The sequence below is a fragment of the Chiloscyllium punctatum genome, chromosome 40, assembly GCF_047496795.1.
Source record: "Chiloscyllium punctatum isolate Juve2018m chromosome 40, sChiPun1.3, whole genome shotgun sequence".
In the NCBI taxonomy this organism is placed as follows: domain Eukaryota; kingdom Metazoa; phylum Chordata; class Chondrichthyes; order Orectolobiformes; family Hemiscylliidae; genus Chiloscyllium; species Chiloscyllium punctatum.
Genome location: NC_092778.1, coordinates 43,474,359 through 43,500,427, shown reverse-complemented (window position 1 = coordinate 43,500,427; position 26,069 = coordinate 43,474,359). Strand labels below are relative to the sequence as shown.

At 46.5% G+C, this 26,069-nt stretch overlaps 1 protein-coding gene across 2 annotated transcripts in view; it reads right to left on the bottom strand.

The window, feature by feature from the left end:
- The window catches only part of telo2 (TEL2, telomere maintenance 2, homolog (S. cerevisiae)), a 34,240-nt gene extending 8,580 nt beyond the window's left edge, over positions 1-25,660 (bottom strand). The window contains exons 1-19 of one of the 2 annotated variants that reach the window (XM_072559685.1): positions 25,596-25,660; positions 24,718-25,062; positions 22,418-22,695; positions 21,332-21,400; positions 13,480-13,627; positions 12,120-12,222; positions 11,783-11,851; positions 11,330-11,471; positions 9,263-9,399; positions 8,252-8,340; positions 7,625-7,744; positions 7,260-7,348; positions 6,915-7,006; positions 6,171-6,287; positions 5,552-5,623; positions 5,262-5,438; positions 4,646-4,737; positions 2,987-3,086; positions 2,699-2,763 (exon numbers count right to left, since the gene is read on the bottom strand). In XM_072559685.1, the coding sequence (XP_072415786.1) occupies positions 2,699-2,763; positions 2,987-3,086; positions 4,646-4,737; positions 5,262-5,438; positions 5,552-5,623; positions 6,171-6,287; positions 6,915-7,006; positions 7,260-7,348; positions 7,625-7,744; positions 8,252-8,340; positions 9,263-9,399; positions 11,330-11,471; positions 11,783-11,851; positions 12,120-12,222; positions 13,480-13,627; positions 21,332-21,400; positions 22,418-22,695; positions 24,718-25,049 (2,291 nt within the window). In that variant the 5' untranslated portion in view covers positions 25,050-25,062; positions 25,596-25,660. The remainder of the gene's footprint in view (positions 1-2,698; positions 2,764-2,986; positions 3,087-4,645; positions 4,738-5,261; positions 5,439-5,551; positions 5,624-6,170; positions 6,288-6,914; positions 7,007-7,259; positions 7,349-7,624; positions 7,745-8,251; positions 8,341-9,262; positions 9,400-11,329; positions 11,472-11,782; positions 11,852-12,119; positions 12,223-13,479; positions 13,628-21,331; positions 21,401-22,417; positions 22,696-24,717; positions 25,063-25,595) is intronic. The other variant, XM_072559687.1, reaches the window with a different exon arrangement.
- Positions 25,661-26,069: the final 409 nt, after the last annotated feature.

The following is a 26,069-nucleotide window of genomic DNA, read 5'->3' as shown; positions in this document are numbered from 1 at the left end:
TAGACCCCCACCCCCCAATAGCCAGCAGTAAATTGAGAAACAAATTTGTAAGGAGATCTCAGTTATCTGTAAGAATAATAGGGTGGTAATGGCAGGGGACTTTAACTTTCCAAACATAGACTGGGACTGCCATAGTGTTAAGGGTTTAGATGGAGAGGAATTTGTTAAGAAAATTTTCTGCTTCAGTATGTGGATGTACCGACTAGAAAAGGTGTAAAACGTGACCTGCTCTTGGGAAATAAGGCAGGGCAGGTGACTGAGGTGTCAGGAGCACTTTGGGGCCAGCGACCATAATTCTCTTAGTTTTAAAATAGGAAAAGGATAGACTGGATCTAAATGTTGAAGTTCTAAATTGGAGGAAGGCAAATTTTGACGGTATTAGGCAAAAGCTTTCAAAAGCTGATTGGGGGCAGATGTTAACAGGTATCGGGATGGCTGGAAAATGGGAAACCTTCAAAAATGAGATAATGTGAGTCCAGAGACAGTATATTCCTGTTAGGGTGAAAGGCAAGGCTGGTAGGTGTAGGGAATGCTGGATGACTAAAGAAATTAAGGTTTTGGTCAAGAAAGAAAGAAAAGCTAGCATATGTCAGGTTTAGACAGCAGAGATCAAGTAATCCTTAGAACAGTATAGTTGCAGTAGGAGTATACTTAAGAGAGAAATCAGGAGGGCAAAAAGGGCACATGAGATAGCTTTGGCAAATAGGGTTAAGGAGAATCCAAAGGAATTCTATAAATACATTAAGGACAAAAGGGTAACTAGGGAGAGAATAGGGCCCCTCAAAAGATCAGCAAGGCAGCATATGTGTGGAACTGCAGGAGATGGGGAGATGCTAAACAAGTATTTTGCATTAGTATTTACTGTGGAGAAGAACATGAAAGATATAGAATGTGGGGAAATAGATGGTGACATCTTGAAAAATGTCCATATTACAGAGGAGGAAGTACTGGATGTCTTAAAACGCATAAAGATGAATAAATCCCCAGGACCTGATCAGGTATACCCTAGAACTTTGTGGGAGGCTGGGGAAGTGATTACTGGGACTCATGTTGAGATATTTGTATCATCGATAGTCACGGGTGAGGTGCTGGAAGACTGGAAGTTGCTAACGTGGTGCCATTATTTAAGAAAGTTGGTAAGGACAAGCCAGAGAATTATAGACCAATGCACCTGACGTCGGTAGTGGGCAAGTTGTTGGAGGGAATCCTGAGGCACAGGACGTACACGTATTTGGAAAGGCAAGGAGTGATTAAGGATAGTCGTCATGGTTTTATGCATGGGAAATCATGTCTCACTAAGTTGATCGAGTTTTTTGAAGAAGTAACAATGAGGACTGATGAGGGCAGAGCAGTGGACATGATCTATATGGACTTAAGTAAAGTGTTTGAAAAGGTTCCTCATGGTCAAGTGATTAGCAAGGTTAGATCACATGGAATACAAGGTGTACGAGCCACTTGGATACAGAACTGGCTCAAATGTAGAAGACTGGGGTGGTGGTGGAGGCTTGCCTTTCAGACTGAAGGCTTGTGATCAATGGTGTGGCACAGGATTGGTGTGCCACAAGGATCGGTGCTGGGTCCACTGCTTTGTCATTTATATAAATGATTTGGATATGAACATAGGAGGTGTAGTTAGTAAGTTTGCAGATGACACCAAAATTGGAGGTGTAGTGGACAGCAAAGAAAGTTACCTCAGATTACAATGGGATCTTGATCAGATGGGCCAATAAGCGGCAGATGGAGTTTAATTTAGATAAATGTGAGGTGCTGCATTTTGGAAAGGCAACTTAATGGGAAGGTCCTGAGATGCGTTGCTGAATAAAGAGACCTTGGAGTGCAAGTTCATATTTCCTTGAAAGTGGAGTTACAGGTAGATAGGATAGTGAAGGCGGCGTTTGGTATGCTTTCCTTTATTGGTCATAGCACTGAGTACAGGAGTTGGGAGGTCATGTTGTAACTGTACAGGACATTGGTGAGGCCAAGTCTGGTCTCCATCCTGTTGGAAGCATGTTAGGCAACTTGAAAGGGTTCAGAAACAATTTACAAGGTTGTTGCCAGGGTTGGAGGATTTGAGCAACGGGGAGAGGCTGAATAAGCTGGGGCTGTTTTCCCTCGTGTGTAAGAGGCCGAGTGGTAAGCTTATAGAGGTTTATAAAATCATGAGGGGCTTGGATAGGGTAAATAAACATGATATTTTCCCTAGGTTGGGGGAGTCCAGAACTAGAGGGCATAGATTTAGGGTCATAAGGGGCAACCTTTTCACACAGAGGGTGGTGCATGTGTTGAATGAGCTGCCAGAGGAAGTGGTGGAGGTTGGCACAATTACAACACTTATCAGGCATCTGGATGGCTATATGAATAGGAAAAGTTTAGAGGGATATGGGCCAAGTGGGGGCAAATGGGACTAGATTAAGTTAGGATATCTGATCAGCATGAATGTGTTGGACCGAAGAATCTGTTTCCGTGTTGTAATCTCTATGACTCTAAGTGGTCATCCAGTGTAACAGTACGTCTGAATTCAACATGTGATTACTTATGAACAGTGATGCGAGATAGAAGACAACATGGATTTGAGACAAGTCAAGTGGGGAATAAAAAATCACAAAGTGTAACTGAAGAGAGATGGCAGTAATGACAAAGAATCAACCGTAAAAGCACAGATAGGACATATAGGGCTAACACCAAAGAAGTTACTTACGCATCTGTGTGATATCGAACAGCCCAGATGAAATCCAGCAGAGCTTTCCCCATGTGAATGGCAACCTAGGGGAGGAGAAAATCACCGATTACTCTCTCACAGCTCACTCTCCAATGATACCTCTCAACATTAATACTCAAAGCACCTGTGTTTCTATTTGAAGGGTTGGACACTGTCTTATTAATCCTGCATCAGAAACAGTCCAAAATTATGCCTTAAGGTCCCCGATGAATGATTGCGAACACTTGTTCTTTGTGGTCTACCACGATTCCCAGGTCCATTACTCACCAGGGCATTCACTGAAAAGTACATTATAATCGCCAACGTGTGAATTAAACGTCCCATAATCAAAGATTCTTCAGCTAGGAAATCAAATGGTGTCTGTGGCCTGGAATGAATAAAACAGTGGTCAGTCTATTAGATTAGATTAGATTAGATTACTTACAGTGAGGAAACAGGCCCTTCGGCCCAACAAGTCCACACCGCCCCGCCGAAGCACAACCCACCCATACCCCTACATTTACCCCTTACCTAACACTACAGGCAATTTAGCATGGCCAATTCACCTGACCTGGACATCTTTTGACTGTGGGAGGAAACCGGAGCACCCGGAGAAACGGGGAGAAACGTGCAAACTCCACACAGTCAGTCGCCTGAGGCGGGAATTGAACCCGGGTCTCTGGTGCTGTGAGGCAGCAGTGCTAACCACTGTGCCACCGTGCCGCCCACCATTCTAGTGAGTAGAACAGCAGTCAATGCAATGGCAGGAATAAAGCAGTGGTACAGAGTGAATTGGAACTAAAAAAGTTATCTATGTAGCTTGGGGACCATAGCAAAACCTAAAAATTTCAGACGAAGAGGCTTTCTTGCGCCACAAGTACTGAGTAAAGCTCAAAATTGCAGGCCCTCACTGTGGAATAATTACCTTGACCTGTAATAAGTCTACAACTGACATTTGGGTTCACAAGGAGCTTGGCTTGCTTCTGGGGCTGGAGCACTGACCAATCAGGGCTGTCAGAGAGTCCTCTCCTCAACCTCATAATCTGCAATTTTCTTCCTCGGAACCTACTTCCATTCAGGCTTCTTGCTCTTTCTCTTGATTTTTTTTTGATATCCAGAAATATTTCCAGACACAGCTGAACTGTTTTTTATTGCATCACCCTTGTTACTGGTTTTCTCTCCGACATCTTTCACCACTAAATCACCAGTGTTTCAAATTATTATCAATTTACTTGCAAAGCTCCTCAGGGGGAGTACAGGTCTCTCTGGTATAACGCAAATTGGCTGTAACAGGATTGATGAATTGTGAACGATGTTTGAACAGTGTGACTTTCTGGTGAATGCGTACAACAATTTTGTATAGCACGTGTTTGCACAGTAACGCAACTGTCGGGTTATAGCAGAATGACCTGCATAATATCACCAAAGGTGAGGAAGAAAGGCAAAGGATTAAATCAAAATGGAGTTGAAAGGGGAAATAAGGCACTCCATCCCTATAGTGTCCACCTCTCTCTAAAGATATTTAGACTATTAATGGATACCACATGCTCCTTTTCCAAGGACATCCAAGCACAAAGGTAGCCGTGGAAAAGGGAAAGCCAGTCGGGAATTATGACCTCTCCAGCCTGCTGTCTGGAACTGCTGCTTTTCAGAGATGTTACGATGCACCTCTCGAGGAAGTGAGACTTGAACATGGGCATCCTGGTCCAAAGGTGGGGACACTACTGCTGTGCCACAAGAATGGCAGATTGACGCCACTTTTGTAGTTTGGCATAAAATACTTGCATGTGTCATTTGTTTCAAATACTTGAGGAATTAAACGTATTATTGTTCTTTTGTGGAGGCTGCAACAAACTGATTTTGGAAAGGCTGGTCAATTTGGGGTTTCCATGATTAATCGAAGGAGAGACAAATTCTTGTAAAGCTTCACAGACTGAGATATATTACCTGTCATAGTTCCTGATCAGAGGGAAGAAGAAATATCCGGCTACTGGACTCAGCCTATTGGGAACAGCCTCGGGTTCTGGTCTTGATGCTCCCTGAGAAAATGAACAATTATCTCACCAATCATACAAGAGCAGGAAATTCTATTTAAATTGGTGTCAGAGCAGAAGAGATAGGGAGAGAAGGGAAGGGAGGGAGAAGGGGAAAGACAGAGAGAGAGAGAAAGACACACACACAGACAGACAATTAGGGAGGAAAGGATGGATTTGCCACTTGTCAGAGAGAGAGAGAGAGAGAGAGAGAGAGAGAGAGAGAGAGAGACAGGCTCATGAACATCCTTTTGTTTGCTCCAAGTTAGACAAAGGTTGAGTCAGACCTAATACCATGAGTTCTGTATGCCCTCGGATTTCAGAAGCCCTACAGCCTTGTCCCAGGCTTGTTACATTCCATTTTGCAGGCCCAACAAACATGTTTGATAGATCCACAGTTAAACACATCCAGTCAAACAGTGAGCAGCGCTCTCAGGCCCTGCTCTCAATCCCTCAATGCACAGTCCCCTCCAGTCTTTACTCAGCCCAGCCCAACATCTACTCTAAATCCAGTCCAGCCCTGAGCTTACTCTGGTGAAGCGCCGGGTCTTATTTTCTATCCTTTTCTCAATGATTTTCTTCCATTGCTGGCTGGGGTTGTATGCACCAGAAGTTTCCGATTTCAAGAGCTGAATGGAGGGGCTCTCATTGGTTGCTCTTTGGCTGCTGTCAGGCTGGGATAGCTCCTGGGCAGCCAGTGCCAAGACCTAAGGAAAGACAAAACACTCTTCGAAACGTTGTTGAACCAGGAGAAAATTCCCAAAAATGCACGAAACTAATTTAAAGCACTAACTTGTGAAGGAGGAAGTTAAACACTCACATCTAGGATGTCCAGACGTTGAGTCAGGCTATAATTCACAGCATAGAACTCTGTGGTAAGGTACTGAGTGACCTGCAATAGAGGTAAAAAAGGTGAAGTACTCATTCCATATGGGGAAGGTTTGACTCTGAACAAACTGCCTATCAAGCTGGGAGGGAGTGGGTAGGAGACAGATCCACAATGATGATAGTGGTATTGCTTGGAGCAGGGAGACAGCAGGAAGATTGAAGCCCATAGGAAATGGTGGACTCCAGTGACTGGGATGGGATAGGGTATTGGGGTAGGGTTCATGGTGGTTAGGAGGGCTAGAGTCCAGGTAGATGAAGACTCTCCTGGTAACACAATGGGAGGAAATACAGTGTCAGAATCCCGAACCAAAAAGGTTACAGGTGTGTCAAGCAGTGGAAAATGTAAAGAAAAGTTTAAGGTCAATGAGAATGAAGCAATGCAAAACAATGGAATAGTAGACCAATTTTAGCTCAAGTGGGGTCTACGTAGAGTGAGAACACTGAGTAATTGATTATAATACATGTTAATTATATGTTTAGTGCAGTAACTTCCCTAGACCCCTGGAATGAACAGACTGTGCTTCTTCTCCAGCAGCTTCCTCTGTACTTACAGGAATTGTGTCAGTGACAGTGATTGCCACCAACCCTCCCTGTCGCAATCCCGTGAACCCAGAGATGTTAAACTTGTCCTCAAGGTGGAGAAGAACCTTTGTTAACTGCACACTGATCTGCGGAAAAAGAATAACAAATAGTACTGACAAACTGAGTCAAATGAGTTTTTCCAAACTATCTTATGCAGAAAAATCCCGAATACTGCATAAACAGATGGATGTACAATGTTAACTGTGACACCAGATTTTCCTGCTTTTCAAACAGTGCTGCTTAAAATCCATATCAACTATCGGAACAGACAAACAGGGCCACAGCTTAATGCACCTCCAACACAGCAGCATTTCCTCAGTACTGATCTCCAAAGGGTGGTGTTCCCTCAGTACTGACCCCCAAATGTATAGCATTCCTTAATATTGGCTCTCCACATTAAAGTTCTCCTTCAGTACTGGCTTTCTGACAATGTGGCAGTTCCTCAGAAATGACTGTCCAAAAGACAGCAATCCTGTTGTACTGAACCTTGGGCTGTGAATGACTTCTGCAGCACTGACCCTCGATAATACATTTCTTCTATTATTAAACTGGTTTTGTGTTCAAGTGTTTGGTGTGAAGCCTAATTTCAGTTTCTGATCAAGGTGTCCATCAGTGTAAGGTACATTTCATAATCAGAAGTTTTCATAATTTTGGTATCAAATCCTGTCATCACCCCTCCCCTTCTTTCTCCCCAACACCAAACTCTTCCTCACCTCTCTACTCGCAGTTGGATTTTTTCTAATCAAGTTTTCCACAGCCTTCAAAGTTATTTCAATTTGTTCTGGATCTGCAGATGTCATCAGGACTGCAAAACAATCAGAAATCAGTGCGCAGGCTAAATGAATAAGACGTTAATGGAGAAAACATACAGTAATCTGACAATACCATTTAATTGGTGGAAAAGCAGCATCAAGAATCTGTTGTCAAAAATGGAAGGGGGGATCAAACCCATCAGATTGGTCACTCAGTGACCCTTTACACACAGACAGTCACTCAGTGCGCCCAAAGACAGACACAGTACGTCACTCAGTGACCTCCTTCTCTGGGTATCAGGTTACCTTCTACACTGTCACTGATGTAGACTGGGGCCCGATTCCTTTGCAGCTCAGTGTCAATCGATAGGTCATACGGAATCAGTTCATCATCACTGCAAACAAAAAGTCAGACGTGAGCAGTTGGAGTAATGGTGGGGTGAGATGGGAAGGAGGAGATAGGCCAGGAAACGGACAGAAGGAGAGGTGGATAGAGATATCCATTCACTTTAATAACAGTACAGAGCTCCTTTAAGCACTTTACTCCTTCTAGATGGAGTTTAAACATTAAAATGTCCAGCCTTAGGAGGCAAGAATGTAACCTCCTTTAGTTAAGATAAGAAAAAGACAATGGCTGAGTCTGGAAAGAGATGAAAACTGGATTTACTGACCTGTCAAGTTCAGACGCTGACTCAGAGTCCTGTACCTCCTGCGAGTTCTGTCTGCTCTCCACCGGATTCAGACTGGTCTCCGCCAAGCTCTGTCCACTCTCTAGCTGTGAGCTTTCATCTCTAGAAATAAATGAAAATTGATTTCGGTCCTGGTACCCTTGAATCTGCCCACTGAATTAAGTTTCTTACTCATGAGTAGGTGCCTTAGGTGAAAGTGTAAGAACTTGGCTTCAAAATTGTGGAGGGAATGGGTAAATTCTCACCAGAGGATTCAAAGACTGTGACTGCCAAAAAAATGGTAAGAGTGTGTGGAGTAACAAGCAAAATTTAATGGATTGTTTCCACTTTGAATAATCAAGTTCTGGACTAGTTTACATCTGCACCCCTCCTCTCATTTAACATTTAATACTCAGGGTGTTAAATGATCACTGATTGCAGAAACACTGCACTTCAGAGACAACAACTCAAACAGCACGTCAACAGACAGGCAGGTTTATCAGCAGCCTGAGGAAATGTTACACAGCTAAAGTTAACTGGAGATGTAGTGAATGAGAAGCTGTACATTTGCAGTAGTTTTGTTTGTATTTTGTAGGGTGAATATGTTTTGAACATCGACAGTTCACTTACTTGTGCTGCTGCGGAGGGGCCTCCCAGCTTGAAAGGTGCCTCGGGTTGGACAGTGACTTTAGCTCCCTCAACTCATCATCTTCTGCATACTGAAGGACAGAATAAAACCATCATGTCAATCATTGCACCACTATAGAGACAAAGGTGTGATTATCAAAATTCATGCTAGAGCTTAGTTAGTGATTATGAGCTTGAACAATATACGATCAGTGTCAAAAAACCAAAAACAATGGTGGATGCTGGAAATTTGAAACAAAAACAGAAATTGCTGGAGAATCTCAGCAGGTCCGGCAACATCTGTGGAGAAATCAGAGTTAGCGTTTCAGGTCCAGTGATCATTCGGAAGAATAGTAAATGTCAGGTGTACACACACACACACACACACACCTCAAGAGAAGTATACCAATCTCCTGGTATTTAGATGAGAGCTAAGTGACCTTGTAATTAGCCTGGATCAATTGCCAGTGTACAGTGATCCAATTTCTCAGTCTCTGCAATGTAGCAAAAGTCCCACTGTCTGTATGGAGTTTATAAGTTAGCTGTTGAATCAGAGGACAATGGATTTGAGCCTTATCTCAGAATAATCCAGGCTGACACCTCACTGCTGCACTGCAAGGAGTGCTGCTTCTTTGATGAGGTGTTACTCATATCCAAATATGGTGACAGAATCCTTCACCAGAACTTTTAGCCTTTTGCTCTTTGCCCACCTCTCTTGAATTATTAAAATGAGGAACATTCACTGATAAGGTGTTTTATAAATTCTACACAGCTTTCCTTTAGCAGAATGTACTGTGTAGGTTCAAACTCAAACTTCATTTCTGAAATTCCTCTGATCGCTCACTCTCTCAAGATAGCCTAAGTGAGGCAAATGGGTCAAGTGTAAGATAGGTTGGTTTTAGTCTTACAGTGTGGAGAGATTATGGGGCAATATGTTAAACCTCACCAACCCTGTAGCACAAGTTCTCCACACACACGGCCTCCTCTTTGTATCCACAGCTTTGAGGGACCTACCTCGAACTTGAGTCTGTGATCCCCAGAGTTCACCCTTGCACTGAGGCATTCCGCAACAGCCATCCCCAGCTGGCGAACACGGGCTATATTACTGTCCAGATGACACTCCACCCCAGCCATCATCCCAGAGAGAAGCTCTACAAACACACAGCACCAGAGAACATGATACACTGATTAATACATCACCTGCTCACACTGCTCCATCCATCCCCTTTGTCACGTCAACCTCTCACATGACCAACCTCAACACTTAACTCCCACAATCCAAATGCCACCATAAAATCTCATCCCTAGTAACAGTCTGATGAAGCATACAAAGACACTAACACGCAAATATACACCAAGACACCCATGCACACTCCTGTGGGCCAACATGCACTCAAGGCTGACACGCTCAGCCGCGCCCCCGCGGGCCGACACGCTCAGCCATGCTCCCGCGGGCCAACACGCTCCCATGAGCCACCAAGCTCCCGCGGGCCAACACGCTCAGCCACGCTCCCGCGGGCCAACACGCTCAGCCACGCCCCCGCGGGCCAACACGCTCAGCCACGCCCCCACGGGCCAACACACTCAGCCACGCCCCCACGGGCCAACACACTCAGCCACGCCCCCACGGGCCAACACACTCAGCCACGCCCCCGCGGGCCGACACGCTCCCGCGGGCCAACACGCTCAGCCACACCCCCACAGGCCAACACACTCAGCCACACCCCCGCGGGCCGACACACTCAGCCACACCCCCGCGGGCCGACACACTCAGCCACACCCCCGCGGGCCGACACACTCAGCCACACCCCCGCGGGCCGACACACTCAGCCACACCCCCGCGGGCCGACACACTCCCGCGGGCCAACACGCTCAGCCACACCCCCACAGGCCAACACACTCAGCCACACCCCCGCGGGCCGACACACTCAGCCACACCCCCGCGGGCCAACACGCTCAGCCACACCCCCGCGGGCCGACACACTCAGCCACACCCCCGCGGGCCGACACACTCAGCCACACCCCCGCGGGCCGACACACTCAGCCACACCCCCGCGGGCCGACACACTCAGCCACACCCCCGCGGGCCGACACACTCAGCCACACCCCCGCGGGCCGACACACTCAGCCACACCCCCGCGGGCCGACACACTCAGCCACACCCCCGCGGGCCGACACACTCAGCCACACCCCCGCGGGCCGACACACTCAGCCACACCCCCGCGGGCCGACACGCTCCCGTGGGCCAACACGCTCAGCCACACCCCCGCGGGCCAACACGCTCAGCCACACCCTCGCGGGCCAACACACTCAGCCACACCCCCGCGGGCCAACACACTCAGCCACACCCCCGCGGGCCAACACGCTCCCGCGGGCCAACACACTCAGCCACGCTCCCGCGGGCCAACACGCTCCCGCGGGCCAACACGCTCAGCCACACCCCCGCGGGCCAACACACTCAGCCACACCCCCACGGGCCAACACACTCAGCCATGCTCCCGTGGGCCAACACGCTCAGCCACACCCCCACGGGCCAACACGCTCAGCCATGCTCCCGCGGGCCAACACGCTCAGCCACACCCCCGCGGGCCAACACGCTCCCGCGGGCCAACACGCTCAGCCACACCCCCACGGGCCAACACACTCAGCCATGCTCCCGTGGGCCAACACGCTCAGCCACACCCCCACGGGCCAACACGCTCAGCCATGCTCCCGCGGGCCAACACGCTCAGCCACACCCCCGCGGGCCAACACGCTCCCGCGGGCCAACACGCTCAGCCACACCCCCACGGGCCAACATGCTCAGCCACACCCCCACGGGCCAACACACTCAGCCATGCTCCCGCGGGCCAACACACTCAGCCACACCCCCGCGGGCCGACACGCTCAGCCATATTCTCGTGGGCCGACACGCTCAGCCACGCTCCCATGGGCTGACACGCTCCCGTGGGCCGACATGCTCAGCCATGCTCCCATGGGCCAACACGCTCCCATGGGCCAACACGCTCAGCCATGTTCCTGTGGGCCGACATGCACCCACAGTTTGTCTCACTCCTACTGCTGTCCCTTGTCCACACAAACCTCTTTTGTGTTCCTGTATCTCTGAGTCTGAGAGTTCTGCAAGGATGATGACAATGGCTTTGCTGATGTAGAGCTGCTGTTCTATCGGGGTGTGTCTCAGAGCACTGCTGTTACTCCAAGTCTCCAACAACTTCTTAAGCACCTGACAAAGACATAAAACCCAAGGCCAGTTCAAGGAGCTTATGTAATTCCTATGCTTCATTATGATGTTGGGACTTAGGAGCTACTGTCTCAGCTCCAGAATGTACATCAAACAGGGGAGCTGCTGCTGCGAATGCGAACTACACTCCATGCTTCTCTCTCCACCTCACCAATGGCTAAAGATTCAAGATGAAAGGATTACCACTGTGTTGATCCAGAGATTCTCCATGATGCCCCAAGATGCTGCAACCACCCCAACAATCAGAAACCCACTACCCAGAAAGGCTGTGTAATACCCTTACCTCCACTCACCTCAATCAATAAGCAGCCTCGAGACTTCTCACCGGCCAGATAGCCCAGCAAGTTTTGTAACACAGATGTCTGCACCAATCACAGAGATAATATCAGACATGCTCCAAGACAGTAACAGTAAACACTGCCCCGGCAGAAACTCCTCCATCCATCCTCCACCCTATAAATGTCAACGTCTTCAATGCAAACCCACTTCCCTCACACCAAAACGAAAAATGTCATGGTGTGGACATATAAAATTTCAATCCCTGTTATCACCTGACAAATTACGCCCCAAACTCCTTCCTCTCATACACATTATGTTGATGCTCTCCTTTGTTCCTGAGTCAGTACACACCTTGAGCTGATACTGCAAGAGTAGGAATTTGTGAGTTAGAACAAAATTGGCCTTCTTGTTCTTCAGCACGATGTTGCCTAGCAACCTTGAGAGCACATTCGGCCTACCAGACAAAAAGTAGAAGTTTAAAGACAAATTACAAGCATGCATTCCCATTAAGGAGGAGAAAGTGAGGACTGCAGACGCTGGAGATCAGGGCTGAAAAATGTGTTGCTGAAAAAGCGCAGCAGGTCAGGCAGCATCCAAGGAACAGGAGAATTGATGTTTTGGGCATAAGCTCTTCTTCAGGCTTATGCCCGAAACGTCGATTCTCCTGCTCCTTGGATGCTGCCTGAACTGCTGCGCTTTTCCAGCAACACATTTTTCAGCTCTGCATGCCCATTAAGCAATTAATAATGACCAGTTGTATAGGATCTTGTGTATCTAACTTAGAAGGAAGATGGGACCTTGGTTCAACAGCACACCCAACGTTCAGCCCCTCCGACAATGCAGCAGCACCCCAGTACCTAGTACCGCACCTCTGAAGGTGTGGCACCGTCCCAGTACCACCCATCTGACAGTATGGCGCCGCCCCAGTACCAGCCCTCCTACAGTGCTGCGCCACCCCAGTACCGTCCCTCCTACAAGTGCTGCACCACCCCAGTACCGCCCCCTCCTACAGTGTGGCGCGCCCCAATACCGCCCCTCCTACAGAGCTACGCCACCCCAGTACCGCCCTTCCTACAGTGCGGAGCCACTCCAGTATCACCCCTCCGACCATGTGGCACCACCCCAGTAATGCCCCTCCAACAGTGTGGTGCCACCTCAGTAATGCCCCTCCAACAGTGTGGCACACCCCACTACGACCCCTCGGACAGTGTGGCGCCACCCCAGTACTGCCCCTCTGACAGTGCGGTACCGTCCCAGTACTGCCCCTCTGACAGTGCGGTACCATCCCAGTACCACCCCTCCGACAGTGTGGCACCGGCCCAGTACTGCCCCTCTGACAGTGATTTCCCACTCCCCAGCCCACCCCCACCATATCGCCCCGCCAACATTGCGGTGCTGCCCCAGTACCGCTCCTCTGACAGTGTGGTGCTGCCCCAATACCGCTCCTCTGACAGTGCGGCGCCGCCCCCATACTGCCCCTCCGACAGTGTAGCACTATCTTTGTACTACAGTGAACATTTCAGGCTGAATTCTCCACAATGGCTCTTGTAACCATGTGATGTCAGTGATGTCAGAGTTGCCACTGAGCCATGGCTGAAAGTTGGTTTGTAGCAAATGGCTTGTAGTTGTTGTATTTAAGTTGGGAAAGCTAGTTCAGTTGGTCTACTCTCAGGATCTCTGACTCTCAATGTTCTATGAAGTCCACATTTACCCTGCTGATAACCGGACAAAACCCGAAACTACGTTCTCCATCCAACGTTCAGGCACATTCTCCACTAATCGCCAACTGATTCGCTGCCAAATACAATCCGATTGCGTAAGAATAGTGAGTCTTGGCACTAATACATGTAGAACCGCATCTGAAAGAGTCAATTAAGCCAGTAAGTAAGCAAATGATAGTAAAGGATAAGATGAATAGACTAAATTGTCTGTGTCAATTCAAGTTAGAGTTTTATAATCACATAATTCAAATACAGACATCACCAAGGACTGCTGTACTTCCCTTCACTAGACAACACTTCAAAAATCAAACCTCCATCACGGCTTTAAAGAGACAAGTTCCAGATATCCATTAATGAAAACAACTTTGTGATTTCACAGCCCAGCAACTTGCTGAACTTTAAGATGACATGTTCCTAATTCTGGACTCCCCTCAGAGGAAACAGTTTCTAACTGCTCCTTTGGAATTGTATACAACTCCATCAAATCACTCTTCAAACTTTCTCATGTTCCTGGGTTTATGTGAAAAATATTATGATCTAACTTCTGCCAATGTTCCATTCTTTGGTAATGTATTAACCAGCCCTCGCCCTCTCTACCTGCCTATTTACATGAATTAAACTTAATTCTTGGATAATCTAAAAGACCTTAATCAAACCTTCCTTGAGCTGATTCTTTTGGAAAGTCAATGGCCCAACTGTCCTCACCCACTACAAAACCCAAAAACTGCTAAACAGGGAAGTGATCTGATATTCCTCCCCAGTGCTTCTGTCTTAGGTGTTATAGAGTCATAGAGATGTACAGCATGGAAACAGACCCTTCGGTCCAACCCTTTCATGCCGACCAGCTATCCCAACCCAATCTCGTCCCACCTGCCAGCACCCGGCCCATATCCCTCCAAACCCTTCCTATTCATATACCCATCCAAATGCCTCTTTAATGTTGCAATCGTACTAGCCTCCACCACATCCTCTGGCAGCTCATTCCATACACGTACCACTCTCTGTGTGAAAACATTGCTCCGTAGGTCTCTTTTATATCTTTCCCCTCTCACCCTAAACCCTCTAGTTCTGGAATCCCCAACCCCAGGGAAAAGACTTTGCCTATTTACCCTACCCATGCCCCTCATAATTTTGTAAACCTGTTTAAGGTCACTCCTCAGCCTCCGACACTCCAGGGAAAACAGCCCTAGCCTATTCAACCTCTCCCTATAGCTCAAATCCTCCAACCCTGGCAACATCCTTGTAAATCTTTCCTGAACCCTTTCAAGTTTCACATCTTTCCGATAGGAAGGAGACCAGAATTGCATGCAATATTCCAACAGTGGCCTAACCAATGTCCTGTACAGCTGCAACATGACCTCCCAACTCCTGTACTCAATACTCCGGCCAATAAAGTAAAGCATACCAAACGCCTTCTTCACTATCTATCCACCTGTGACTCCACTTTCAAGGAGCTATGGATCTGCACTCCAAAGTCTCTTTGTTCAGCAACACTCCGAAGGGCCTTACCATTAAGCGTATAAGTCCTGCTAAGATTTGCTCTCCCAAAATGCAGCACCTCGCATTGATTAGATTAGATTAGATTACTTACACTGTGGAAACAGGCCCTTCGGCCCAACAAGTCCACACCAACCCACCGAAGCGCACCCACCCAGACCCACTCCCCTACATTTACCCCTGCACCTAATACTATGGGCAATTTAGCATAGCCAATTCACCTAACCTGCGCATCTTTGGACTGTGGGAGGAAACCGGTGCACCCGGATGAAACCCACGCAGACATGGGGAGAATGTGTGGAGCTTGCATAGTCAGTCGCCTGAATTAAACTCTCCATCTGCCTCTTCTCAGCCCATTGGCCCATCTGGTCAAGACCCTGTTGTAATCTGAGGTAAACCTCTTCGCTGTCCCCTACACCTCCAATTTGGTGTCATCTGCAAACTGTAGCTCTTATGCTCACATCCAAATCATTTATGTAAATGGCAAAAAGTAGTGGACCCAGCACCGATCCTTGTGGCACTCCACTGGTCACAGACCTCCAGTCTGAAAAACAAAGCTCCACCACCACCCTCTGTCTTCTACCTCTGAGCCAGTTCTGTATCCAAATGGCTAGTTCTCCTTGTATTCCATGAGGTCTAACCTTGCTAATCAGTCTCCCATGGGGAACCTTGATGAACGCCTTACTGAAGTCCATATAGATCACATCTACTGCTCTGCCCTCATCAATCCTCCTTGTTACTTCCTCAAAAAACTCAATCAAGTGAGACATGATTTCCCACGCACAAAGCCATGTTGACTACCCCATATCAGTCCTTGCCTTTCCAAATACATGTACATCCTGTCCCTCAGGATTCCCTCCAACAACTTGCCCACCATCAACGTCACTGATCTATAGTTCCCTGGTTTGTCTTTACTGCCCTTCTTAAAAAGTGGCACCACATTAGCCAACCTCCAATCTTCCGGCACCTCACCTGTGACTATCGATGATACAAATATCTCAGCAAAAGGTCCAGCAATTACTTCTCTAGCTTCCCACAGAGTTCGAGGGTACACCTGATCAGGTCCTGGAGATTTATCCACCTTTACCCGTTTCAAGACATCCAGTAATTTCTCCTCTGTAATATGGACATTTTTCAAGATGTCACCACTATTTCCCTACAGTCTATATCTTCCATATCCTTTTCCACAGTAAATACTGATGCAAAATACTCATTTAGTATCTCCCCTATTTTCTGCGGCTCCACACAAAGGCCGCCTTGCTGATCTTTGAGGGACCCTATTTTCTCCCTAGTTACCCTTTGTGCCGAACATTTGCCCTAGCTTAAACACCTATCCATATACCTATCCAATTGCCAATTAAAGGTCACCAATGATTCTGACTCTGCCACTCCCACAGGCAGTGCATTCCATGCCCCCATCACTCTCTGACATCCCCCCTATACCTTCCACCCTCCACCTTAAATTTATGTCCCCTTGTAACACTCTGTTGTACCCGGGGAAAAAGTCTGTCTATCTATTCCCCTGATCATCTTATAAACCTCTATCAAGTCACCCCTCATCCTTCGCCGTTCCAATGAGAAAAGGCCGAGCACTCTCAACCTATCCTCGTACGACCTATTCTCCATTCCAGGCAACATCCTGGTAAATCTCCTCTGCACCCTCTCCAAAGCTTCCACATCTTTCCTAAAGTAAGGTGACCAGAACTGCACAGAGTATTCCAAATGTGGCCGTACCAAGGTCCTGTACACCTGCAACATCACCTCACGACTCTTGAATTCAATCCCTCTGCTAATGAACGCTAATACACCATAGGCCTTCTTACAAGCTCTATCCACCTGAGTGGCAACTTTCAAAGAGCTATGAACATAGACGCCAAGATCCCTCTGCTCCTCCACCTTACTAAGAACCCTACCATTAACCCTGTATTCTGCATTCTTATTTGTCCTTCCAAAATGAACAACCTCACACTTGACAGGGTTGAACTCCATCTGCCAGTCCTCAGCCCAGCTCTGCATCATATCTAAGTCCCTTTGCAGCCGCCAACAGCCCTCCTCACTATCCACAACTCCACCAATCTTCGTATCATCTGCAAATTTACTGACCCACCCTTCGACTCCCTCTTCCAAGTCATTAATAAAAATTACAAACAGCAGAGGACCCAGAACTGATCCCTGCGGAACTCCACTTGTAACTGGGCTCCAGGCTGAATATTTACCATCTACCACCACTCTCTGACTTTGACCGGTTAGCCAGTTCTCTATCCAACTGGCCAAATTTCCCACTATCCCATGCCTCCTGACTTTCCGCATAAGCCTACCATGGGGAACCTTATCAAATGCCTTACTAAAATCCATGTACACTACATCCACTGCTCTACCCTCATCCACATGCTTGGTCACCTCCTCAAAGAATTCATTAAGACTTGTAAGGCAAGACCTACCCCTCACAAATCCGTGCTGGCTGTCCCTAATCAAGCAGTGTCTTTCCAGATACTCATAAATCCTATCCCTCAGTACCCTTTCCATTACTTTGCCTACCACTGAAGTAAGACTAACTGGCCTGTAATTCCCGGGGTTATCCCTATTCACTTTTTTGAACAGGGGCACAACATTCGCCACTCTCCAGTCCCCTGGTACCACCCCCGTTGACAGCGAAGACGAAAAGATCATTGCCAACGGCTCTGCAATTTCCTCTCTTGCTTCCCACATAATCCTAGGATGTATCCCGTCAGGCCCGGGGGACTTGTCTATCCTCAAGTTTTTCAAAATGCCCAACACATCTTCCTTCCTAACAAGTATCTCCACTAGCTTACCGGTCCGTTTCATACTCTCCTCTTCAATAATACGGTCCTTCTCATTTGTAAATACTGAAGAAAAGTACTCATTCAAGGCCTCTCCTATCTCTTCCGACTCAGTACACAGTCTCCCACTACTGTCCTTGATCGGACCTACCCTCGGTCTCGTCATTCTCATGTTTCTCACATACGCATAAAAGGCCTTGGAGTTATCCTTGATCCTATCCACCAAAGATTTTTCATGCCCTCTCTTAGCTCTCCTAATCCCTTTCTTCAGCTCCCTCCTGGCTATCCTTTATCCCTCCAACGCTCTGTCTGAACCTTGTTTCCTCAACCTTATGTAAGCCTCCTTTTTCCTCTTTACTAGATATTCAACCTCCCTTGTCAACCAAGGTTCCCTCACATGACCATCTCTTTCCTGCCTGACAGGTACATACATATCAAGGACACGTCGTATCTGTTCCTTGAAAAAGTTCCACATTTCAATGACATCCTTCTTTGACAGCCTATGCTCCCAACTTATGCTCCTCAGATCTTGTCCTTTATGTATTTGTAAAAACTCTTTGGATTCTCCTTAATTCTATTTACCAAAGCTATCTCATGTCCCCTTTTTGTCCTCCTGATTTCCCTCTTAAGTATGTACCTACTTCCTTTATACTCTAAGGATTCACTCGATCTATCCTGTCTATACCTGACATATGCTTCCTTCTTTTTCTTAACCAAACCCCCAATTTCTTTAGTCATCCAGCATTCCCTATAACTACCAGCCTTCCCTTTCACCCTAACAGGAATATACTTTCTCTGGATTCTTGTTATCTTATTTCTGAAGGCTTCCCATTTTCCAGCCGTCCCTTTACCTGCGAACATCTGTCCCAATCAGCTTCCAAATGTTCTTGCCTAATACCATAAAAATTGGCCTTTCTCCAATTTAGAACTTCCACTTTTAGATCTGGTCTATCCTTTTCCATCATTATTTAAAATCTAATAGAATTATGGTCGCTGGCTCCAAAGTGCTCCCCCACTGACACTGATACTGAATCAGAAAATTGTCTTGTACACAATTAACAAATTCCTCTCCATCTAAACCTTTAACACTATGGCAGTCCCAGTCTATGTTTGGAAAGTTAAAATCCCCTACCATAACTACCCTATTATTCTTACAGACAGCCGAGATCTCCTTACAAGTTTGTTTCTCAATTTCCCCCTGACTATTAGAGGGTCTATAATACAATCCCAATAAGGTGATCATCCCTTTCGTATTTCTCAGTTGAACCCAAATAACTTCCCTGGATGTATTTCCGGGAATATCCTCCCTCAGCACAGCTGTAATGCTATCCCTTATCAAAAATGCCACTCCCCCTCCTCTCTTGCCTCCCTTTCTATCCTTCCTGTAGCATTTGTATCCTGGAACATTAAGCTGCCAGTCCTGCCCATCCCTGAGCCATGTTTCTGTAATTGCTATGATATCCCAGTCCCATGTTGCTAACCATGCCCTGAGTTCATCTGCCTTCCCTGTTAGGCCCCTTTCATTGAAATAAATGCAGTTTAATTTATGAGTCCTACCTTGTCCCTGTTTGCCCTGACTGTTTGACTCACTTCTTTTCTCAACTATACCAGTCTCATAATGATCTCTTTTCTCGCTTTCTCCCTGGGTCCCCCCCCTTACTAGTTTAAATCCTCCCGAGCAGCTCTAGCAAATCTCCCTGCCAGTATATTAGTCCCCTTCCAATTTAGGTGCAAACTGTCCTTTTTGTACAGGTCACTTCTACCCCAGAAGAGATTCCAATGATCCAAAAATGTGAATCTTTCTCCCATACACCAGCTCCTCAGCCATGCATTCATCTGCTCTATCCTCCTATTCCTGCCCTCACTAGCTCGTAGCACTGGGAGTAATCCAGATATTATTATTCTCGAGGACCTCCTTTTTAAATTTCTGCCTAACTCCTTGTAATCTCCCTTCAGAATCTCAACCTTTTCCCTTTCTATGTCATTGGTTCCAATGTGGACAATGACCTCTTGCTGGCCCCTCTCCCCTGTGAGAACATTCTGCACCCTCTCTGAGACATCCTTGATCCTGGCACCAGGGAGGCAACACCATTCTGATTTATTTGCTGCTGGCCACAGAAACGTCTGTCTGTACCTCAGACTAGAGAATCCCCTAACACAATTGATCTCTTGGAACCCGATGTACCCCTTGTTGCATTAGAGCCAGTCTCAGTACCAGAAACTTAGCTGCTCATGCTATGTTCCCCTGAGAATCCATCACCCCCTACATTTTCCAAAACAGCATACCTGTTTGAAATGGGTATATCCACAAAAGATTCCTGCACCAGCTGCCAACCACTCTTACCTTTCATGGAGTTAACCCATCTATGTGACTGTATCTGAGACTTTCCCCCCTTCCTATAACTGCCATCCATCGCATACTGCTGCTGTTGCAAATTCCACATTGCTTCTAACTGTCTCTCCAACAGATCCAATCGATCTGATAAGATTCGCAGCCTACAGCATTTATGACAGATATAATCCACAGGAACCCTTAAATTCTTTTTAAACTCCCACATCCGACAAGAAGTACATATCACTCTATTAAAGGCCATTTTTGCTCCTTCACAATCTACAGACCCAGAAAATAATACTGTCTTATTCCTCTATAAACACTGCCCCAGGGTAAATTAAAAGTTATGGCTTATATTTTAAATTTAATCAAGAGACATGTCTCCAAAAAAACAAATAATCAAGAAAGAACCCACTCTACTCCCTACTGCAGATTCTCTGTGGGCCACACTTAAAAACAATTAACTTATCTGACTCTGTGCTGTGAACTTCGCCCAACAGTTCCTCCAAGATCAGTTGTGAATTTCACTGTTTGATCATTTTTCCAGATGCACTCCGATGGTGTTGTGTGAAAGTTCTTATCCAAATCCTCTGCTGAAAGTATTGCCAGCTTTTACTACCACAATTGCTTTGTATTATTGCCTGTTGTTCTCTTGAAGGCTGTGCCTCTTTCTGAGGTATAGTATCCAAAAAATATTTTAATTTTTATCCTCTGCTCATCATAAATAGCTTTGGAACACTGTCTGACTGTGAAAGATTTCACAGAAAGGACTGATTCTACCTTCAGCATTTAATTACATACTTTCACCAAGAATCACAAGATAGCAATCACTTGTGTGAACTTTGACTAATCCAGGAGCACTGTAGCTCCCAAAGTGAACCTTGGCAGAGACCAGCCAGTCCAGGAACTAACCCAAGGCTGATGTTCAGAGTCACAGTAGAAGGTATATGTACTGGTCAAAAAAATATTGAATCATCAACACTGGGAGAGTTCCAGGTTTAACTCCTCCTTTGTGGTATCCAGCACCTACTCTGGAATGGTTTCCGTATATGGACTGGCTCCATTTGGGCTGCTACAGTAGTAAATACCAGCCAAACAGCTTCTCAAAATATTGACTTAACCATCCTGCCTTTTCAGGAGTCATTAACCAAATGTTGCGTTAAGTTTAGAGATCATACATTGTGAAATAATGTTGAGGAGTCAAACACTTACCAGTGTGTCCTTGCATGCAGACCTTCCCCAGAAGTTGAGACACGAAGAAGAGAGAACTGTCCATTCCACCTGTAACAGAGTGGAGGATAGTTAGGGCATAACTCCAATTATTTACTCCTTTACTATATACAAATCAAAGCAAACTAAAGCCAATCTATTTGATACTGTGTCTGAACGATTGCCACATCCAGTGTCCATCAGTACATTATGTAACACCACACTCTAAAGATTTCTTCAAACCACACGTTTCGGAGGCAGAATTTATTGCTGCGAGCTGATTGTAAGTAGTGCATGTTAAAACTCTCTGCAGCCCTGACACATTTGAAAAACCTGTGGGTAACCCTCGGATCAGAGTCAGATGTTTGTGGGTTCAAGACCCCCTCCAGAGATGAGTAATAAATCACCATGCTGTAGCATGGGGTCAGAGTTGAGACAGCACCACACTGTCAGAGGGGGCAGGTGCTGAAAAAGTACTGCACTGTCAGAGGGGATAAGTGCTGAGAGAAACAGCGTGTCACCATCAGAGGAATTATACTGACAGGGTGCTGCATTGTATGAAGGACAGAAAGTGTTGCACTTGCAGAGATGTGTATCCAATAAGAGGTATCATTTTTGGGATGACAAATTAAATGGAGACCCTTTCTACCTTCTCATGTAAAACAGAAGATCCCAAGAGTGTGGGAATTTTCTCTGTAACCTGGGATGATACTCCCCACTCTGACCCCCCCCCCCCCCCCAAACCCTGTCAATTAACATCACCAGTGTTAGACTAATGGCATTTAGTAATTCAGAGATTAGAAGTAAAGCAATAACCACAACAACATTACAGACTTATCTAGTCAGGGTGATGCCTAATTTTGAGGGGAACTTGCAGATGGTGATGTTCCAATGTGTTTGGTGTTCTTATCCATCAACTTGGCAGAGAATTTGGAAAGTGCTGCTGAAGGAGCTGTGTGCTGTTGGGCATTTTGTACATCATCCACATTATGAAGTAAACATTTAAGGAGGTGGATGGCCTTTAAAGAGGCCTCTTATGGTTGCTAAAGATGATTTACTTTCCATAACATCACACTTTAGTTTTCTTACCTTTCAATTGCTCATAAATTCTTTCCAACACCAGTACCATCTCTTGTCCTAACAGTGGATAATAGTTCTCAGGGTAGAATATTGCTCTGTTGTCCTTCTCCAATTTGTTTGCCATGTGATCTGGCAATGCAGAAATTTTATTCAACAGTGTCTCTTGCAGACTGGACATGTGAGGTGAGGTGTATTCGAGACAAATCTCCTCAATCAGCTGGGCCATCCGATCCTCCTGCAGGAACTGTTCCAGAATTGCCACACATCGTTCCTGTCGTAAGCTTGGTCTGTGACATGAGACCACACCACAGCAGGTTCAAAACATCTATGTGACCTAGCCCCCATCCCATTCCACAAATCCAACCCAACAGAGAGCATTCTGGCACCAACTCCCACCTATCAAACATTTCAGGAGTGGAAGCATATCTGCAGATAGGACTGTGCCTGCATGGGCAGACAGCATCAATATTTACAAGGGTTCCAGGAATTAGTTCATACTTACTGGACATCCTTAACAGTATATTAGTATTTAGGAGAAGGTGGGGGCTTAGTGTTACCTTAGTGTCATTGGACTAGTAATCCAGAAAGTAAACAAGCTAATGTGCTGGGGACAAGTGTTCAAAACAGACCCTGATGATAGTGAGCATGTAAACACTGTTGATTGTCATTACAACAAGACTCATCTGGATCACCAACGTCGTTCTGGGAAGGCTATTTGCTGTCTTTATCCGGTGTGGCTTACAATTCACAGACTCCCATATGGTTGATGATACCCTTCAGCACATCTCATCCACTTCCCGCACCTCCGCCCTTGAACCTCACCCCTCCAACTGCAACAAGGACTGAACCCCCTCCCTCCCCCCCCAATCCTGACCTTACACCCCACCTACATAGCATTTCCTCTGCCATTTCGACCACCTACAAACAAACCCCACCACTAGAGATATATTTCCCTCCCAACCCTATCTGCGTTCCGTAAAGACCATTCCCTCCGTGATTCCCTTTTTAGGTCCACGCCCAACCCACCTCCCCTCTTGGCACCTTCCCCTGCAACCGCAAGAATTGCAAAACCTGTGCCCACACCTCCCCCTTACCTCCAGCAAAGGCCCTAAAGGAGCCTTCCACATCTGTCAGAGATTCACCTGCACTTACACACATATCGTCTATTGTATCCAATGCTTTCAAGGTGGTCTCCTCTACAATGGGGAGACAGGACGCCTATTTGCAGAATGCTTCAGGGAACATCTCTGGGACACATGCACCAAACATCCCCGTAGCCCTGTGACCCAACCCCACCCACCCCCAACTCTGCCCAGGCCATGCAGGTCATGGGCCTCCTCCACCACTAAACCTTTATCACCTGACACCTGGAGGAAGAATGCCTCATCTTCCACCTTGGGACCTTCCAACCGTATGGGATCAATGTGGATTTCACCAGTTTTCTCATTTCTCCTCCCCCTACCTTATCCCAGATCCAACCTTCCAACTCGGCACTGCCCTCTTGACCTGTCCATCTTTCTTCCCACCTATCTGCTCCAACCTCTTCTTCAACCTAGAACCTTCACCCCCAACTTCGTCTACTTATCGCATTCCCAGCTACCTTCCCCCAGCCCCACCCCTCCCATTTATCTCTCAACCCCCTTGGGCCACCCCCTCATTCCTAATGAAGACCTTACACTCAAAATGTCAATTCTCCTGCTCCTCAGATGCTGCCTGACCACTTAGATTAGATTAGATTACTTAGGTTACTTACAGTGTGGAAACAGGCCCTTCGGCCCAACAAGTCCACACCGCCCCGCCGAAGCGCAACCCACCCATACCCCTACATCTACCCCTTACCTAACACTACGGGCAATTTAGCATGGACAATTCACCTAACCTGCACATCTTTGGACTGTGGGAGGAAACCGGAGCACCCGGAGGAAACCCACGCAGACACGGGGAGAATGTGCAAACTCCACACAGTCAGTTCCCCAAGGCGGGAATTGAACCCGGGTCTCTAGCGCTGTGCGGCAGCAGAGCTAACCACTGTGCCACCGTGCTTTTCCAGCACCACACCCCTTGACTCACAACAGTGTGGGTGACTCTTAATTGCCCTCAGTGCAATTAGGGCTGAGCAATAAAATGCAGACCCAGCCAGTGACAACCACATTCCATGAACAAATTTTTAAAAAGTCCTGAAAAATGTTGTTCATTTGGGGAGACTGAATCTTTAAGTGTGGTCTTGTTTTACAATAGGATTTTACACCGCCGCCACTGCCAGTGAAAATACTGCACAGAATGCATCACTGAAGATGATGTGAAAGTACCTTGTTGCTGTGATAGTGTCCAGCAGCACCAAGAATGCTTCATGGGGTGGGCCATTCAGAAAGAAGTCATCCAATAATTCTTTTTCCTGGTTAACAGGCAGCAACTGCAGCCAATCAACACTCAGATTATTAGTTAGGACTTGCAGGAAGTGAGAGTAGTATGTTTTTAAAAATTCCTTCTTCTGTGGTGAGGGATTGGCAGTTTCAGGTCCCCTTAGGTTCTGCTTCACAGACTGTAAGGTGTGTATGATTTCTGCTCTGTCCCTGGAGGAAGACAGGGTACTGATTGCTTGTTTGATGAGGCAATGTACTTCAAGAATTTCAGGCTCCATGGCTGTGAAGATCCTGAGAAAATCAGGTACAAAATAAAAACAAGTTGCAAGTTTAGGTAAAACCACCTTGAACTCCTGAAATATCATCCTAATTTCCTGAACTCCAGAAATTCTGTCTGATAAACAACAACATTCAAAGTCACTACAAAGAGACAAGCCCCTGAATAGGACTGTAATTGTTACTAGGCATAATAACTTAGAAAAGCTGGCAAAAAAAAATACAAAACGAAAGCAGGTGTCGTGTTTGTTTTTCTCTTCAGGTCACACTTTGGTGGTGGTAAAACAACAAGTTTTGCCATGGTCTATAATTCCTTGTATAACGTTAAGAAGAATGAACCTAAACACAGGATGGCAAGGCATGGTCTACTGGAAACATACAGAGCTGGATCAGGGTCAGAGTAGGTTCCAGTCTGTGTCTGTGACTCTCACCCACCTGGATCCACTGAAATATCAGACCTCAATCTGCAGCAAAGGCTCGAGAAAACAAACCGTTTAATTATAAATCCACGCTGTATAACAACATTAAAAACTCCAATTAGAAATTACCTCAAAACCTGTCAACTACGTCATGCCTTCTGTTCTCCCAGTTCAAACATATTTACCTAAAGCCTCCAAAGATTCATCATATTCAATCTCAGCACATCCGGGCCGTATATTTACCCACAGCCGCCGATCTGTATCTCGCGCCCATACCTGAGGCTAGAATTGGAGGCATGATTTTGTTTATTTCATGTATTTCGGGGGAGAAGTACAAATTTGTATCGAATCTGCTAGCTGGAACTAGACATCTTATTTCTCGGTTGGCATCCATGACTGGGGAATATCACGTGGGTATGGGACGCCATCTCTGTGCAGGAGACCCATAAGTGCAACCCCGGTGCCATCTTTGTACAGGAGACCGGGATCGCTGCCAGGCGCCACCTTGTGGAGCTCCTCAGTTGGACAAGGTCATATAAACCTTACGACTCCCGTTTATAGTCCAACATGTTCATTCGAAAACACAAGCTTTTCGGAGCCTCG